Genomic DNA, 18,562 nt, shown 5'->3' with positions numbered 1-18,562 from the left:
TGATATAAAATGTTTTGATGAATGACTGGCGCTGGCTTTTCAGTATTTGTAACCTGTTTTTTTTACTACACAATAAGGCTAAAGAAAACAGTATGAAGTGTTTCCTATTTTATGACAAATATGTTTGAAATAAAGCCACATCTCACATGACTTCTTACTTAGGTTATATTCATAATTATTATACATCAGCAGTAAAATTACGCAGTTAAACAGAAACACTGATAAATAATTAATACGTTAATTGAATTACTTTCTAAAATGTTCTTTATTTTTTTTGTAGTCAGGCACTGCACGGCCACCCTCACCCAACAGAAACATTTCAGGTCCTTTTACTTCACGTGTGCGTCTGCTGCTGGGACATCGTGAGAGGAAACCATGCCGAAGTCAAAGAGAGACAAGAAAAGTGAGTACATTACTGTTAAAAGTGAATATTGAACGAATATTTTGGAAGGGTAAATGTGTTACCTGGTTGATTGTATCATAGTTGACTGTAACAGGAGAAAAGTAACGTAAATCGAGGAAACAAGCTAACATTAGCTTCTCTATTTGAGGGGAGAAGCTATTAACATACATAGGAATGCTATAACATGTGTTGCTGAGAGATCTCAGTATAAACTCATGACTAACACTTCGAATTCTCACTTGTCCTTCCCATCAGTTTCGTTAACGAAAACAGCCAAGAAAGGCCTGGAGTTAAAACAGAAATTAATCGAGGAGGTGAGTGTCGTCGTCTCTGGTTTTCTGTCAGTTAAATAGCTATATGCTAAGTAGGCTAAACTAAATACATTCAACTTAAATGTCCTCTTATTTGTCTTTCTAGTTACGGAAATGTGTGGACACATACAGAAACTTGTTCATATTCTCTGTGGAAAATATGAGGAATAGCAAACTGAAAGACATCAGGACAGCTTGGAAACACAGCAGGTAAGGACACTTCAGGTATTTTATATATGAAGGTCTGTTTAATTGTCATGAAGATTGATGTGCCTCTGTTGGAGTTATTGTTTTATGTAGCTCTGATACTGCTATCCAGGTGATGACTACAAGTATATTGAGATACCATTTTTTTGTAATTTTGCAGGATGGAGTTTAAAAGACTGAACACTTTTTAAAATATGCCACCATTCATGTTAAGGGAATTACAGAACCTAGTGTTTTGGTGTTAGGCCCTATTTAGAAAATCCAAAGAGTTGTACATCTGTCTTCTGCAGGGCTGCAAGTAACATTTATTCTCACTATCAACATTTATTAAGATAATTTCACTTATATTCAGTGCCTGACATTTTTGAAAATTGGGACAATTGCCCATCACAATTTGTCTAAAGTGTCAACTGTAGGGTTAATGTTGTTTGACTAAAAGGTCAAAAATCATCATTTCTATTGTGAATGAAAAACAGAACAAAGTGAATCTTAAAATACAAGAAACAGGAATCAGAAAATGTTTGAGCTTTTGTCTTTAAACTTGCTTAAATAATTTGGTAATCGTCATAGTCAGCAATTCTTTTAATTTCTATTTAATCGAAATCTGGTCATACTAACAGGTGAATTTTATTTCCTGCAGGTTCTTCTTTGGCAAAAACAAAGTCATGGTGGTTGCTTTGGGTAAAGGAGAAACGGACGAATACAAAGATAATTTGCACAAGGTAGTTAAGACCTCACATGCGGTGCTACAAAATAAATGACAAAGGTTGATCTTGTTCAGAAGTTTGACACGCTTTTGACACTCAACAGGTCAGCAAATATCTACGAGGAGAAGTGGGAGTGTTATTCACAAACAAAACAAAGGATGAAGTGCAGGAGTAAGTAGAGTCTCATATAATGTACCATTCCATCAGTGATTCTTTCAGATATTGTATTTTCATTTGATGATGGTGTCTTTTTTTTTTTTAACAGGTATTTCAATCATTTCAAAGAGGTGGATTATGCACGGGCAGGCAACCAGGCACAGATGGACATTACTCTGGATGAGGGACCTTTGGATCAGTTTCCTCACTCAATGGAGCCCCAGTTGAGACAATTGGGACTTCCCACTGCACTCAAAAAAGGTATGATTGAAGAGAAGTTTTATTCTTTTTTATTGTGAAAATGATCCAATTCAGAGAACAAAAACTTGGCAATAATATGTCACTGTACTACCCTGCTGCCTGCAGCACCGAGCTTGATTTTTGGAACCCATCTTTTGAAACCAGAACACAAATGTGTATTTTTAGTTTCAAAGAACATACTAAGCTAATTCAGTTCAATTATGATTTTGGATCATCTGTTTTTAAGGTGTGGTGACACTGCTGAAAGACCATCAGGTCTGCAAGGAGGGAGATGTGCTAACGCCTGAGCAGGCTCGTCTTCTGGTGAGTTCTTAACTTTTTGATCAACAGAAGATGTGAACCACGACATCAAATTTGACCAACTGTTCAACCTGTCTTTTTTAATTTGGCCCACAGAAACTATTTGCCATTGAAATGGCAGAATTCAAGGTGCAGATCAAATGCATGTGGAACTCTGAGACAGGCGAGTTTGAGAACATCACTGGAGAGGAAGCGCCCATGGAGGATAACGAGGAAGCAGACGATGATGATGCAGAGTGAAAGACATTCAAGGCCAGGGGCTTGTAAACGTGTTTTATATTATTTCTGCCGACCTTCAACAGCAGAGGGACATTGATGTTGAAGCTATTCATCCTTAGTGCCAGTGCTGCATCTGGAGTCTTCATAACCTCCTCTCACTGCCCATTTTTCATCCATACACATGAACTTCTGTCCTTTATCTGGAATTTTAGCTTTGGATTGAGTATTTGTTCAGTAAACACTGATGACACAAGTCAAAAGATTTCATGATAACTTGCCTAATGATGCCAAGGCGCCAGCATAAAAGTATTTTGCCGCTAAGCCCCCAAAGCAAACAAACAAAAGAAGATGCCTTTGTTAAACCACTGTTTGATGCATGTGTGTGTCGGAAAAACAGTTTGAATTGTGAAAATGATCTTTTTATATGCAAGTTTAATTAAGGCAGTCTAAAGAAAATTGCTTTATCAGAAAAAATCTTCAGTTTTTATTTTATACATTTGTACATCAATTATGAAGTGCTTTTAGGCATCCATACATACCTGTCTCAAATTGGTCTGTTGATTAGTAAAGAAAAATACAAAATGTGATCGTATGATTTCGGATAAACCAAATGGAGGAAAAAGCCTTGATAAATCTGGTATTTGATAGGACTGTCACAAGAGATTTCAGCGGAAGTAGTTGGGACACTCGTGGGCAACAAGATTCCAGGCCTCATCAAAGGCGGCGACCACCCTCTCATCCAGAGGACCCTCCTCTGCGGCAGCCAAGTTTTGTTGAAGTTGCTCCATACTTGACATGCCGATGATGACTCCATCACCAAGATCACCCTGGAACAACAGAAAAAAAATCAGTGTTCAAAAACAAAACTTGTGTTTTATTGAAGCTAATGAAAGATCTACAATATTTTTCTTTTATCTGCTACACCAACTGTGTTTGACTTTTTAGGGCTGAGATAATACCTACATATAACAGTTATTAGAAAATCTCTTGATAGTTTTGCCATTTCTTTCTTAATACTTTCAGCATTATTATTTGTTAAGGGAAAAAAAATGTATGCTTGACCACTAATTAATGCTACAGATCCATCAAATGTGTTCAAAGGATCTGAAATGAGTTAGATTCCCCTCTCAGAAGGTCTCAGGTTAAGGATGGCTACGTTCTTAAATTTCTTTTGAAGATACTTTGTCTTAAGAATGCCAGGGCAGAACTAATGTTTGGTAATGCTTTTCTCAAATTGCTCTGATAATGTTTCAGTAGGTACCTGAAGTTTAGAGTGGTGGTACATCCAGCGCATGGCAGCAGATGTCATGGTGGGTTTCTTTGATCCGTAAGCTGTCTCCAGGGATTTAATAACCACATCTATTGCCTGGAAATGACTCAACTTCCAGTACCTGATTGAGAAAAACAGACATTTTTTCATAAAGGTTGACAGATGAAAATAAGTCAGTGTGCAGAGATACTTTATGCAGATTTTTTGCATATCATTTAAAGTATTTCGATCAACAAATGCTCAGTCTCTAACCTGTCCTGGTATGCTTTGGCCCAGTTGTTACCAAAGAATCGCCCTGAAGGCTGGGAACCATCTTTATCTTCAAAATGGTACTTTCCTGTTAGAAGGCCACCTGTAGAGAAGTTACAAATACATTTAACCAAAAATTATCAAGTGTTCTACCATTTATGTCCTTAATACTGTCCATTGCTCACACTGAAATATTTTTTTACATCTTTATAACACCTAAGTAAATGTAAAAACAAGATTTTACGTGAGCATGTTGTACTATTCCTGTCTTGCTTTGGAGAAAACAATCAAAAAGGTGGCTATGTGCAACCTAAGAAGGAAACTATACAATACCTGCAAGAGGATTGTATGCGTAGAACTTAATTCCGTAGTTTTTCAGACATGGCAGCAGCTCTGTCTCTACCTGTCTTGTGGTGGCATTGTACATGCCCTGTGAAAAGTTTTAAGACATGAAATATGGGTATAAAATGGCAACAAGACTGCATACAAAGTAAAGTCAATAAGTGTCAGAATACCTGATATACAGTGGGCGCAATCCAGTTGTTGTGTCTGCAGATGCACACAATTTCAGCAACTTCCCATGATGCATAGTTTGAAAGGCCAAACTCCTTGAATTTACCCTGCGGGAGATTTTATTTTATTTTTTTAAGAAGATTCACGCACCATTCTTTTGGCAAGTATCTCAACATTATTGGTTCTATGGGTTTCTGTTCCCTTTACCTCTCTGTGGAGTTCATTACAGGCTCTAAGTGTGTCTTCAATGGGGTTTAGGTGATCAGGGGCATGGAGATAGAAAAGGTCCACACAGTCAGTCTTCAGCCTCTGAAGGGAAATCTCCAGTTGAGAGCGCACGCTGTCTGGCTTCAGCGTCTTCCCATCCCAGGGGTTGGCCTTGGTAGCTATACTTACTGTCAAATAGAAAAGATAAAAATTGGGTTTGAATTAGACATTAGTTTTCACAAAAATATGATTGTTTTAATTTACATGGAAGTGTGGTACTGTGTGAATTCATACAAATGATCAAAAAATAAAAAACAATCACAATTGCAACAAACATGAAACAATGCATATTGTTCAACTATGTTGTGAGTAAAAAGCAGACTGGCTTGAATGCCATCTAAAAGAATGACTGATGGTGTGGTAAGTGATATGAAGAAATTCCATATTCCAATCTGTGAGACCAAGTCATGATACTGATGACTATAAAAATAACTTCATTTTAACAATATAGATCAGTTTTAATCATCATTTTTTAATCCACCATTAAGATATGATGTAGGACTGAGTATAAGGTCAATTTCTTCGTCAGCCTTGTAAAAAGTAATGTGTCAATCCTTTATGTATTTGTATCCCAGAAGGTTGGAATAATATGTTTAGGTAAGCAGCTATCATAAAGCCAGTGTAGTAAATGTGCTAGTAGTACTAGCTAATAGCTCCAAAACGGTCAACTTTTAGAGGTTTACTTTATAATATAAAGTATTTTACTGATATTTCTATTAGGGTAATTTAGATAATATGATATTTTAGCTTGCATGGGGCTGTTTACAACTTAACCCTCATGTTATGTTTGTTTCTCTGGAACAGCAATAATGTTATTGGGTCAATTTGACCCGAGGCATATTTAATTATCCAAAAGTGTCAGAACCCCCAAAAATCCCAGACACATTAATTTTTAACTCCATTACTAACCATTTAAATCAAGATTTAGTCCACTGGTGTTCTTTAATTCTCACAAATCATGGTTCAATGAGGATAATTCACTCGTTTTTCTTTAAAAAATAATATTAAAACTTTTTTAAATGTACATTGGAAAACCCTAAATATGAAATTAACACGACACCTCTTCTGTCACATGCTGCCCAGATTTTTATGCTGCATTTAGCTGGTTTGGAAGGCATATATTGCCTAAAATAGACTTTAAAAAGGGTCAATTTGACCCACAACATAACAGGAGGGTTAAATAAAAGCCCCAAACCAAAAGCCTGTATTGGGGGAAAAAACTGCCCCATAACACCTCTAATGGTTAAGTAACGTTACATGGGAAGTGGGTGTTTCTGGTGCCCATAATTCCAAGCTGCTGCCAGAAACAGATACGCTGTAATAAGTAACAGCTAGTTAGTTCCCTTTTTAAACTTTGTTAGTCCATGAAGATGATCCAACGTTGCCTTGTTATGATGAACACGAGTGCCTTTAATATACCTGTTTTGGGAAGATTCATGCCCCCAATGACTGTCTCTGACTTTCCATCCACGTACATGAAGGCTGTGTCCACTTTGTCGTGCCCCCTGCCCAAGAAAGCATTCACCATCTCCAGGCTCTGCTCGGCGTCAGCTCGCCCACCAAACGCCATTGTTCCCAGTAAGGAAACCGGCCTTGTTCCAGGAGACGACGACATGTTTCGACGAGCTACAAACCTCGGCAATTGTACAAGCACGTCTTTAATGATGTGGCTCCTTCTAAGTGTGCACAGTCCTCCTGTTATTACCCCCTGCATGCTTTGTACAGCAGCGAGCATGCGAAGGGCAAAGGTCGTGTTGTAAGTAGTAGATAGGGAGTGTCGTAAAGTTACTTAACCTGCTTAAAACGGAGTATGCGTTATATATTGTGTTAAATGTGTCGAGCAGTAGCCTGGCCTCTTAGTTTGACTGGAGCTGGGGTAGTACAAAGGTTGTCTGTGTGACCACTTCCTGTTGTTTTTGGCATAGTATGTTAATATTTGTGTAAGTCTCTTCGTTGTACCATCTGAGGAGCAATTGTCATGCCAAATATAGCAAGTAGTTCAGACTTTTCACCACAGGGTGTCAGCACATTTCCACCCATGGCACAGAGGACTCTCCAGGGGTTGCTTCTACATCCAGCACCGACCCATTCAACTCAACTCAAACTTTATTGTCATTCATGTGGATAGCTTGTATACAGCTGTACGAAATTTCATTTCTCACATGGCAGGTGCAAAGCAGTGTAAGTACAAATAAAAAGACAGACAAACAATACACTGACAACAAAGACAGAATATAAAAACAAGACAAACAACAACATGAGGACAGACTAGAAAGGGCTGACTATATTAGTTAAATATAGACTAATTATGGATAATGGAGTGAATAGATAAATAGATAAAACAGTAAGTGAGGTAGTGCAGGGTTCAAATGTTGCTATATAAATATATTGAATAAATAGAACAGCTAAACTATTGAATTAAAATAAATAGGCAGTAATGAACAACTATTAAAACACAGAAGGCACAGTGGTGGTCATTGTAAGTATTGTAAGCATTCTGTTAAGTCTATTGAAATTGATGTGTTAGTTTAGGACAATTGATCACATGTTGGCCTAAAATAGAAATAGCTTAACCAAAGGAAACTATTTACTATTATTTCTGTAATCATAAATAAGCTCTGGGCCCAAATTAAATTATCTGCAACATTTCTATTTCATTAAAAATATTTTTTACTGACATACTAAAGGTATTAAAATAAGCTTTTGACTCAGGGCCCCTGATTCAGACAGGGCCAAATATTAGATGCAATGCAGGTGCCCTTATTGATATGAACATTTTGAGCTTGTATCATGTTGTAAAATTATTCATATCACCAAATTAATTGGGTTTTTTTTAAATATTTATTTGTAAATACAATCAAACAAGGGCTCAGACATGTGAATTAAAAAATGAAATTAATGAAAATTGAATGAATAAAATAAACATAAATAAATTAATGGAAAACGTGCAAAGATAAATGTAGTCGAAAAATTACTTAAAATTAAAAAAAAAAATCGAAAGAAAGATAAGAAATTATATACACATGCATATATACACATACATACACATACACACATACATGTACATATACACATGTACACATACACACATACATAATATCCAAATCAATTATTTTACTAATTGTCTGTGATTTCAGTGAATGGCCCCTGACAGCTTGGCATCAAAGCCACTATCTAAGCACTGCTTTTACTTGTTCATTCACTTTATGGGATGGTGGATGCATTGCTGGATGACCAACCAGGGGAAGTCTTCAGTTGGTTTGCCATTTGTTAATAAGCTTTGTAACCTGCCAGGCAAGAGTCCATCGCAGGTTGTGTGTTTCTGTTTTTTTGCGTGAGGGTCTTACTATTTATCTGTCTCTCTGCTTTCAGCTAATCTATTGTACTTCTACACCCTTCAGTCTTCTATCCTTATACACACCTATACCCATATGATCTGCCACCTTGTAATTGTGGTAAAGTATAATCTTTGAAATATCTACTTATTATAACTTATAACTATCAACTGCTGTGCCATCTCTTCACTGAAAAGGCCACACAGAAGAGTGGGAGCTTTCAAACAGGTTACTATGTCCATGGATGTTTTTACATGTGGGTGGAAATCAGTAACAACAAATTAGTTGGACCGGATTGCCATTAGGCTCATTTTGGTGGTTGTGTGGGAAAAAGACTCCATACTGTGGCAACACACATCTTCAATGACGCCAAGACATGTCTGACAGCTCCTGGTCTAATGAGAACAACATGCCGTGTGGCGAGGCTGCTCGGACAGCAGTGACCCGGGTCTCTTTGGGGTCATGAACACACATGCGGGCAATGAAAGCTTTGTTTAGAGAGCAGCAGTAGTCAGTGCTGGCGGCTGACCCCTTGACCGCACCATCAGCTGTTTGCCCTGCAGAGTGACCACTGGCTGCTTCAGACCCCAGATTTAACCCCACACTTCCTCTGCTGCTCCAAGAATGGTAGTTTATCACGAAGTTTCCCTGGATGACCATGTTTGTAGCTAAGTGGTTGTGGTCTTCGCTCGTGCAGATGCACCTCTGGTTTGCTTAACCGCACGTGCGTATTTCCCTACATAACGACGTTTCTGGAACAACATTTACGCATTGGTAGAGGGCTTTGAATTTCGGTGTAAAAAAAGTCTCTATGGACGCAAGTTATTTTTAGGCTAGTTTGTGTCACGGTTGCATGCGTTGACAGTCTGTTTTTAGGCAAATATCATGTCAAGTTACCGTCATACACAGTAAAGAAACGAGAAGTTATGTAAAAAGTGCGAGGAAATCTTTCAAGTCTCTGAGTGCGCTTAGCACACTGCAGGATGTCTCGTGTGTGTTTCAGCAGCCCCGAATGCTCTCAATAGTAAATGGCACCCTTTCCATCCTCCCCTCCCCAAACACCCCTCTCTACCATCATTACCAAGTGAATGAAGAGAGTTCGGGGAGCGCTCAGCCTCCACGAGTCTCTGCCCGTCAGTCCAACATCAGCACTGAGGAGGAAGCGGAGGTGAGCTGCAGTTTACAGACAGTGTGTCACACGCCGGCTGAGAGTGAAAGAAAACACACCGCATGTGATGGCTGGGATCTTTCTGGAAAGTGCTGACCATATCCACGCGGAAGATTCTTTGCGCGCCTTTTAAGTTTTTCACTGTTGACGCGCGGATTTTATTTCATTATCTTATTTTTTTCGGTGAATGCAGGCCTTTTCTCATTTGATATATTGTACTGTTATACTCATGAATGAATCTGAGAAGTGAATGAGTTTTAAAAAAAAAAACTCATCCAAGAAGAAGAAACATGGATTGTTTATTTTTTTCTTTTCTCATATTATTTATTAAAGACACGTTTGCATTGCGTTATGGCACCCCCAACAACCTCCAACCATATATGTGAGTAACCCTTATGTTGTTCTCTCTGTTAAAGACTGTTTAACTTACTTGTTTCTCTTTTCAGACACTATTTTCTTTACTCTTCATCTTCTCTCAGAAGTTTTGCACATCTTTGAAGTTTGAATATTGAAGGCAACTATTTACCTGCATCTATTACTTGGATGCAAACACTCAACAGTTTTTTGATGTTTATGAAGATGCATCCCCGCAGTCAGTTGACAGATCTATTTTGTAGACGGAGGGTTCATTGTGCTGTTCTTTTTCCCTTCAAGGTATCACTGTAATGCTCATAATTATGTGGATTGTCTGCACTGCATACCAAAGTCTGTCAGACCAACTTTTATTTTAAGCCCCTAAAAGTGAAAAGCCAGACAATTTAACAGCTATTTTAAACCCTGAAATAATAAATGAGCTGAGAGAAGAATCTCTGCTGTTACCTGCCGCTGACAATAAGCTCTTTCATAGAGATAATGTGTACAGCTGGAGGTGATCGTGATTACTATTGTTTATGAGATGAGCAGCTGGAGGTTGTCTTTAAGATTCCTGCTGATCTCCACATGCCGAGCCTCCCCGTCTCTCTGACTGTCCTTGGAGGGTTACCAAAGAAGTAGATGTCTCAGAGATCAGCAGCACATGGTGTGAAGACATCAGTGGCAGGTTCGCCTGTGACCCCAGACAGACTTTGTGTAAGAGGGACAAAACATCACAGCTGAAGGCTTAACTTATTTCACCTGAGGGAGAGGGAACAGGGAGGTGAACTGTCTTCTGTCTCTGCTGATGATCAGTCTTGTACATACAAGTGTAAACATGTGTGTGCCACTGTATGTCCAGCTAAATAACACATACATATTTCATGAGAATTGTGTTGAATTTGTTTTGCTCTATTCATTTATTTTGAAAATGTTTCAAAAGGACAAATTTGGAAAACCCAGCATCATGTGCTTTTGTTTTCCCAGCAAATGTGGCTCACATCTAAAACATTTCAATCTTGTCTGGTTGTGATTTTTTTTTTTTTTTTTTGCTTTTTTATTGTGAAAGTGGAAGATAAAAATAGAAATTCTAAAAATTCCCTGCCACGTTTTACGTGCATTCCACTTTTCATAAGGAGAGATTTCAGATGTATTCTTCAGGTGTCATTTTGTGCTTTGAAGCTCAAAAATCCAATCGGTAACATTTGAGGAATTCCCCTTAAGTCTTAAAAATCTCAATGGCAGCCTCAGCACAGGTACTTCCCTCAGAGGCATAACATCATTAGAAATGTTTAAAAGAAAGTCCATCTCTCTTAGTTACAACATTACTTTTTTTTGCAACATTTCTTAAATAACTTGTAAATTTTTTGCAACATTTCTTAAATAACTTGTAAATGTCCCAGCTGTCATCTGTACATCTGTAAAATCACAGCAGAACATCTTGACACCTTAAGTATTTTTTTACCACTCTTTCTGTTCCAGGCCTAATGTGTGTGTGGAGAGGGAGGTGACGCTGGTAGCCCAGAGGCAGCCGTGCGTGCAGGCCTTCACACGCATGGTTAAAGTGTGGAAGCAGGGTTGTGTGGGACAGTCGTGGTGCATGGGATACGAGAGGAGGTGAGTAATACACCTATCTGTACACCAAATGTCTGACTCTGTACTCGTACAAACACTCCCACGTTCACCTGCAGGGGATGTCGTGTTTGAGCTCTCGCTGGAGCAACACATTAATTAATGGTTCTGTGTTTACTCTTTGAGTCATGCAAGCCAAAGAATTCATCAGAGAGGGCATGATCCTTCACTTAAGTCCTAAGTATCAAGCAAAGTGAGTTTAGCTCCCTGATCTCACCTTATTTATCTTCAGTGATGTTCTGTAATCACAGCTTTGAACCTCTCATACCCTTTTAAGTGCAAGGTGTAGCCCCTTTTCTATTTAACACGCAGGCGTCACTGCAGCCAGCATTCCTTTGAAGGAGCCCTAATGCTAGCATTTTAGCCCTTCTCTATGGATATTTCTCTGTGTTGGTCATGCTAGCTTTCCCTGTGTGTTTCTTTTTTTCTTTTACCGTGTTACAAAGTCAAAAGGCTGCTTTGAAGGCAGCCAAGGCCACAATTACTCGCTGTAAACAAAACGTGTTTCCACAATGACTGTGGAGCAATGAGAGGGGTCCTAAAGTACAGGGATAGACAACGGTCTCTGAAGTCTGAGAGTCTTATACTTAAAAACAGTAGCTTTAAAAGTCTGGGAAAATGTTTGCTGAGCATTAAAGTGGATATTACTTAAAGAACTTGGAGTCAAAGTTTGTTTTTCTAATCTACTGGTATTTAGCCACATTGAAAATCCGAAATTATCGTGCCATATTTTGCCACATAATTTCTCTGTATGTTGCTGTTTCTTTTTACTCTAAATGCAAAGTTTCTAACTTTCCTTTTCATGTGACAGGACAGCGTACTACACCGCATACAGACAAGTGTACAGACAGGATTATCAGACTGTGTACAAGTGTTGCCGTGGATGGTCCCAACTCAATGGAGAAGCAGGATGTCTGTATCGTAAGTATCCCCATGCTCCTTTTTTCTATCCCTGTAAAGTATAAAAAAATCACCTTCACCATTTTTTTAATCTTACTAGGTAGGTATGTTTGCTGAAAGGCGATCTGTCTTTTAGTGACTCAGCAGGAGGGAAGTGTGCTTCAAACATCACCCCACCCTTGGTACAAACCTATGATTGAAAGGTTTTCAGTAAGAGTCAAAAAAGGTCAAGAGGTGTTCTGCCCATCCAGACCCTTCAGCAGATGTTATGAGTCAGTGCCATGTCCACAGTTACAAAGCCCCACAGAGTTGAAATGAGGCTAGTGGGGGAAAAAAAAAGTCTCAAGTGTTGACAGGGTTCGAGTGTTGACATTTGCTCTAAGGTGGGGCTTGCGTGGTCGTAGTGTCTTGTTCTACACTTAAGAAAAAACAATTACAATCCTGGCTCTAGTTTATGATAGAAAGTCTGTCTGGTAGTCAGCATGGACTTGACTTTTTTGCACTTTGAAGTGTAAGTTAAAGCTCCAAATGTCCACATTCCCAACCATGCTGTGGTCCCATGTTTCAATCTTGGCTCTCGTCCATACAGTCATGCCACTCCTCTCTGTCAGAGGTGTGACATGGCAGTGCAGGTCAGGGGATTACATTACGGATATTAAAGTAGACAAGCCCTTCGAGTGTTTACCCCAACCACTCACAGTCAAGGCCCCCAAAACAATACCCATCAGCTCATGTTGGGGAGACCACCTGCTGACGCGCACAAAAGGAAGAGAAACAACCTATGAATCTCCCCTCTGTGATTTCAATCCTCGGGTCCATGTATGGAAAAGTAGTTCTGTTGGTCACAGTGGGGCTGCCAGCAGCTCATCTCCTTGTGGATAAGCTTAGCTTCACACTGCTGAGACCAAGAAGCCTCCTTTGATGGGATTTTACAGCCAGTGATCCAGATCACATAGCCTGCATACCTTAGAGAGACCCTTGGCAAAGCCTTCCTGTAAACAGTTTGTCCCCTGTCCGATAGACAGTTCCAGCTTCCTCACTCCCAGAACCAAACCCTGAGCGACTCAAACCCTAGCACAGGCCCGGTGCTCTGTGGGATAGCCTGCAGATGAGAAGTGGCAGGGATAGAGAGTGGGAGAAGATCTCCTGGATGTGCCTGTCATCGGTGTCTTATTATGGCATCCCTGCTCTCTTCAAAGAGCCCTTTGTTTCTCAGGAAAAGGTTACAGTATTAAATTATACAAGGAAGCATTACACTGTCATTTTTTAAAACAAACCAGACTCATTTCAGAGCACTCATAAAGAAATATCTGAGAGAGACATTCCTCAGGGCTGCCCAGTGTCTCCCCTCACTTAAGCAGACGGTGGGGTTTTGTTTCTCATTTTCGTGTGACAATGGCTGCTCTCTTCGACGTGAGGCGAGAGCTTTTATCTCTGTAACCAAAGACGTGCCAGCGCTTTGAGATGGGACAAACTAATCACCCTTTTCTCTGAGCCATTGAACCAGGATAAAAGGAAGCTCACACCACAATCCTCCCTCTCTCACCCCTGCGCACTTTGCTGTGCACTATCTGTACTGTACCTCAGTCAGCACAATGCAATCTGAGGGCCAGTTTTCAACAGCAACTCTGACATCCAAAAGGGAAAATCTGCTTTGCGAAATGTACAGCTTTAGCAAATCCTCTGAAAACCCCTAAAAGACAGGAAGATTGTGAAGATGGGAATGCTTTGTGCAGAGATAGTGATTTAGTGCCTGGCACTTCTAAGGTTTCTTTCTCTCTCTCTTGTGTTGCCCCTCTTTCTCTGTGTGTGTTCCCTAATAAAATGTCAGTGTTGGTAATTAGTCTAATGATTTGTGGTCATTGTGAGGCAGCGGGATGGAATTGAGGCTCTAAACATGATGTAGACACAGCAAACACAGCGGCCGGGAAGAGGCTACACGAGTTAAGTACTTTGCCTGTCTTTCAGTTCACCTGTCTTTCTCTTTCTCTTCTGTATCCACTCATTATGCAGATGTTGACGTCTTCTCGCAGTCTTGCAGTGAATTCCTTCAGTTGTTGTTCTTTCCTGCATTCTTTGCCCAGCGTAATTAGTCACATATTTGGTGAAAGTATATACCACCACTGCTCAGTAAACATCTGGTTATTTTCACATTTTATTCCACCATTTTGACCACCTTTGTTCTCTTTTCAAAATATCTCTGTTTAAGGTTCCTTTCATGTAATTATGACAGTTTATGAGTTTTCCATTCACACAATAGAATCGATTTAGAGTTCGAGAGTGGTTTGCAAATATTTGCAATTTTAAGTTTTTGTTTCCAAGCTCTGATGATTTCCAGCGTTACTGCAAAAAATGCACAAAGTGGCAGGACAGACCAAGGTCTTTGCAGTTCTTTGTCCTTGTAGGTATGCTTATGTGCAGAAGTGTTAGATAGAGCTGAATGTTACAGACAAATTCATTATGTCATGGTACATTTATCAAGAGAAATTCAATCCATAAAAGCTTGAAAATGTGCTCATCAAAGTTTTCAATTCCAAGGTAAGATGTCAAAATCTTATGTATGTTTAATCAAAAGAAGGAAAAAAAACCTTCTAATGGCTTTTATCTGTAAAGAGTCAGAGTCAGCTGGATGATGTGGAGGCTTGAATGCAGCCTTTGAAAACCTCTGAGAGCATCCAAGGTGACTTTTGTGTGTTTTGTAAAGACACCAATTGGCTCCATGACTCTAGCTCTTGTTCTCCTGAAGGTGAAGAGCGCTTGACTTTATGGTGGCGACTTCCTCCACTTAAAACGTTTGGAGCACCACTTAATTAATGAGTCCAACCTTTTTACCCCAGCAACTAGCCACAGGCCAGGCTAAGCATGGACGCTGGGGTTGGCTGGGAGTGGAAACGAGCAGTTGTTTTGATTGACAGCGACAATACGCTTTGTGACAAGGGCTGAGGAGCAGGGTACAATGGTTTCTTCAGTTTGTCATCCTCGTTAGCTGCTGAATAGAAACTTGGCCTCCTTTTGTGGTGGGAGCAGGCTGGAGAAAGTAGCTACATTTGATATAGGCCCAGAAGCCAGAAAGAAGAGGAAATGGTCTCTTGTCTAGCCGTGGGTGGTCTCTTTGTGTATGTTTGTGTGTTTCTGTCGTGGAAAACAGTGGCAGCCATGTCTGCGGTCATGGGGACCGAATTGTGAGTAGCTGTGCACAAACAGGCACAGACCAAGATGCATACATACAAACAGACAAGAAGCATCAGACTGAAACATAACATGGGGCATTGCTCACCAAATCAGTGATGTAATTTAGATTGTTTGGTTCATCAAGTGCTGCCTCTGAGAGCTCTTTTGAGCTAATGAGTAACAGCAGCAAGGTTAACAGAATAATCAAAACAAAATTAAGCTACCACATTTTGTACAGTTTTTGGGACTTACATCAAGTATGCAAGCACACACCAGTTTACTCAGTAGAATGAGGTCTGTTTGGCTGAAGAGGAGAACTTGTAATCAGGGCTGATTGTGGAATTACTCTTAATCTAGTTTGAATCTAGTGAGCAAATGTGGCTTTCAGAAACCCCAGACTAGAAGTAGACACAGAACTCAAATAATGAGATGATAGAGCTGTCCATTTTTAGTGGTAGGATTTGCGGGATGTTGACTGTAGCTGTGTGAAGAGGGTTTCATCCAACCACCACCATGAAAGTGTGAATTTATGCCTGTTTTTTAAATAAGTTCTATCTAGTGCAGCCGACCTACTGCTGGACTATTATGATAAGAGACCATGCCAGTCTCTTAAAAAGGGATAAAAAAAGATACCAAAAGGTTCAGACAGACATAAACAGAATTTAATTGAAGATAAACATGATTCAGTAACGGTTAAAGGTATTTAAAGTATTCACACATAAAACTTTTTTTTTTTTCATCTTTTGACATGGTTTATGGTTATACTGGTTATGGGATTACAATGATTGCATAGGCTGAGCTTTGAAGATTTGTTCAACTTACCTGTATCCATACAATTTGTGTTGAGGGCCATGGCTAAGTAGGGTAAGGTTAGGTTAGGTCAGGTTAGGTCAGGTTAGGTTAGGTTAGCAAGGGTGGCGGTTAGGTTAGTTTAGGTTAGCAAGGGTTAGGTAAGGTTGGGTTAGGTAAGGTCAGGTTTAGTCAGGTAAAAATTAGTTTAGATAAGGTTAGGATATGTTATGTTAGGTAAAGTTAGGTTAGGTTAAGTTAAGTTAGTTTAGGTTAGGTTATGTTAGGTAAAATTAGTCTAGATAAGGTTAGTTTTAGGTAAGGTTAGTTAAGGTAAGATGGGGTTAAGTTAGGTCAAGTTGGGTTAGGTAGAGTTGAATTAAGTTAAATTAGGTAAGGGAAGGTGAGGTAGGTTAATTAAGGTTAGTTTGGGTAAGGTAGGGTTAATTGATATAAAGATCGATTAAGTTAGGTTAGGGTTAGGCAGGATTACGTTAGGTAAGATTAAACTATGTTAGGTAATGCTTGGTTAGGTGAGGTTAGGTAGGGTTAAGTGAGGTTATGTTATCTCGGTGAAGTTAGGTCTGATTAAGTTAGATTAGGTTAGATTTTTATAGGTCAGGTTACGCTAGGTTAGATTATGTGAGGTTAGAATTTATCGGTTAGATTAAATTAGGTTAGATTATGTTAGTCAAGGTGTCCTTATTTTTACTTGCAGGTAAATGTGGTTTACAGCGATGCCTTCTTTAAATCATGCATCAATAGCCCAGGACATGATAGACAAAGTGATACCATTGCTCAATGCTTAAAGAGTAACCTGAGTAGACACTAGAAAGCCAGTAGTAAAAACAAGGCTAAAAAAGAAACAGGCCAGAAACGAAATACACCATCAGTTAGTTTAAAAATGATGTATAAAACAAGTTTAGAAGTGCAAGTAAGTAAAAACAAGATAAAATGTGCAGAGATTCATACAGAACTTAGCTCACACAGGACTGGGGCTGTATTGCTATGACTTGTTGATCTCAGTTATCCAGATGGGATAAGCTGAAATTCACAGTTTGAAGGGTGGGAGTTATCTTTTGAAATAAGGCCAGCCGTCCTCTGCAACTGTCTAGGTAAACAGTATAATATAGCTTTCCCTAAGCGCCTCAGATTTCCCACTTGCAGGGTCTTGTATACCCAGACAGTTTGGCTAGCTGTTATTGTGCCTGCTTTGTCAAACTGACCCAGTGTTTGGATGAAATAGTGTTCAAAGTCTTTCAAAGAAATCTGTCAGTGAACATCTCACATAGCTTGCCCTGGTTTTCTTTGAAATGACACATTCCTTAGCACAGCAAAACATGATTTGTAACCCTAAAATACAGTGCTCTGCTGCGCGCGTAACAATTATGGCACCAAATGGAGCCCGGAGCGCAGGCCTTTGTGTCTGTGAATTGCCCTAAATGTGGACTCCCTCTGGGTCGCACTCTGGGGGTTAAACGGATCAACTGAGCCAAAACAAACACAGGGCTGCCTCTGTCAATGTGGTCATCTCCTTCAGAAGCTGTAAGGGTGACACCTGCTTCAGTTTCTCTGAGCGAGTCGCTGACCCTGCCCGTTCTGCCTCCTCTTTCTGTAAAAGCTGCTAATCCTCTCTGTGAAGGTGTCTTTGTAACAGAGAAGAGGCTTTCACAGTGACAGATGAGAGTGAGTTTTATGCAACGCTGCATGCCACATTAAATAATTATTTCAGGGAAGATTAAGCAGCATTCAGGGCTCAAAACGAGGGCGGCCCAAAAATGCCCTGGTCAGCTGCCAACAATCCTGAGTCTCACATCTCAGGAGGGGGAATGTACATTTTTCATGTTGTCACTTAGCCATAATACCCTGAGGGACATCTGACCTTTTACTTTGTTGTTGGTAATTTAGTTTATTTGAAACATTTTCACTACAATCGTGGAATGTCTCATTAATTTGATCCTCACAGCTTGTTGTTATATAACTGTCCTGAAGGGTTTGGATCTATTTGACACTGTGCATTAAACTTTACCCCTGAGTCAGACTTTTTTCTAGCACTCCTGTCTTCTGTAGCTGTCACCACATCAAAATCCGCTTACACTAGATAACCACAGAAACTTGGACAGCCATGAAAATGTACATTGAACTACTTCTGTGCCATATCTTCTGCAGCCGCGCAATCTTGAGGAACTGGAAGTCATCATGTGCAGATTAGCAACACTGAGACGGTCTTCCTGTTGGAGTACGATTTCTGTGGCTCCACAAATTAGGCAAGATAAAGTACTGAGCACAGGAACGTGGATGTATTTGAGAATGTGCACGGATGTATCTGATGTTTGCTGTTTTTTTTAATGAA

At 39.6% G+C, this 18,562-nt stretch overlaps 3 protein-coding genes across 3 annotated transcripts in view; 2 read left to right on the top strand and 1 right to left on the bottom strand.

The window, feature by feature from the left end:
- The first annotated feature begins 280 nt into the window (after positions 1 to 280).
- Positions 281 to 4,006, top strand: mrto4 (MRT4 homolog, ribosome maturation factor). The gene is made up of 8 exons (XM_034678244.1): positions 281 to 403; positions 659 to 717; positions 821 to 924; positions 1,562 to 1,643; positions 1,732 to 1,799; positions 1,894 to 2,045; positions 2,272 to 2,348; positions 2,442 to 4,006. Exons 1-8 carry the CDS (start codon positions 376 to 378, stop codon positions 2,583 to 2,585), a joined length of 714 nt encoding a protein of 237 aa, XP_034534135.1. The 5' UTR covers positions 281 to 375; the 3' UTR covers positions 2,586 to 4,006.
- On the bottom strand, positions 3,021 to 6,787 carry akr7a3 (aldo-keto reductase family 7, member A3 (aflatoxin aldehyde reductase)). The gene is made up of 7 exons (XM_034678165.1): positions 6,283 to 6,787; positions 4,804 to 4,991; positions 4,599 to 4,703; positions 4,417 to 4,513; positions 4,087 to 4,186; positions 3,826 to 3,955; positions 3,021 to 3,391 (listed from the first exon to the last, which is right to left on the bottom strand). Exons 1-7 carry the CDS (start codon positions 6,596 to 6,598, stop codon positions 3,230 to 3,232), a joined length of 1,098 nt encoding a protein of 365 aa, XP_034534056.1. The 5' UTR covers positions 6,599 to 6,787; the 3' UTR covers positions 3,021 to 3,229.
- A 2,161-nt stretch (positions 6,788 to 8,948) lies between these two features.
- Positions 8,949 to 18,562, top strand: part of megf6b (multiple EGF-like-domains 6b) — a 72,035-nt gene continuing 62,421 nt past the window's right edge. The window contains exons 1-3 of the mRNA XM_034682108.1: positions 8,949 to 9,748; positions 11,200 to 11,334; positions 12,161 to 12,270. Of these exons, the coding sequence (XP_034537999.1) occupies positions 9,657 to 9,748; positions 11,200 to 11,334; positions 12,161 to 12,270 (337 nt within the window). The 5' untranslated portion in view covers positions 8,949 to 9,656. The remainder of the gene's footprint in view (positions 9,749 to 11,199; positions 11,335 to 12,160; positions 12,271 to 18,562) is intronic.

The sequence above is a fragment of the Notolabrus celidotus genome, chromosome 1 (assembly GCF_009762535.1).
Source record: "Notolabrus celidotus isolate fNotCel1 chromosome 1, fNotCel1.pri, whole genome shotgun sequence".
Classification (NCBI taxonomy): Eukaryota; Metazoa; Chordata; class Actinopteri; order Labriformes; family Labridae; genus Notolabrus; species Notolabrus celidotus.
This window is presented reverse-complemented; position numbering and strand designations above follow the sequence as displayed.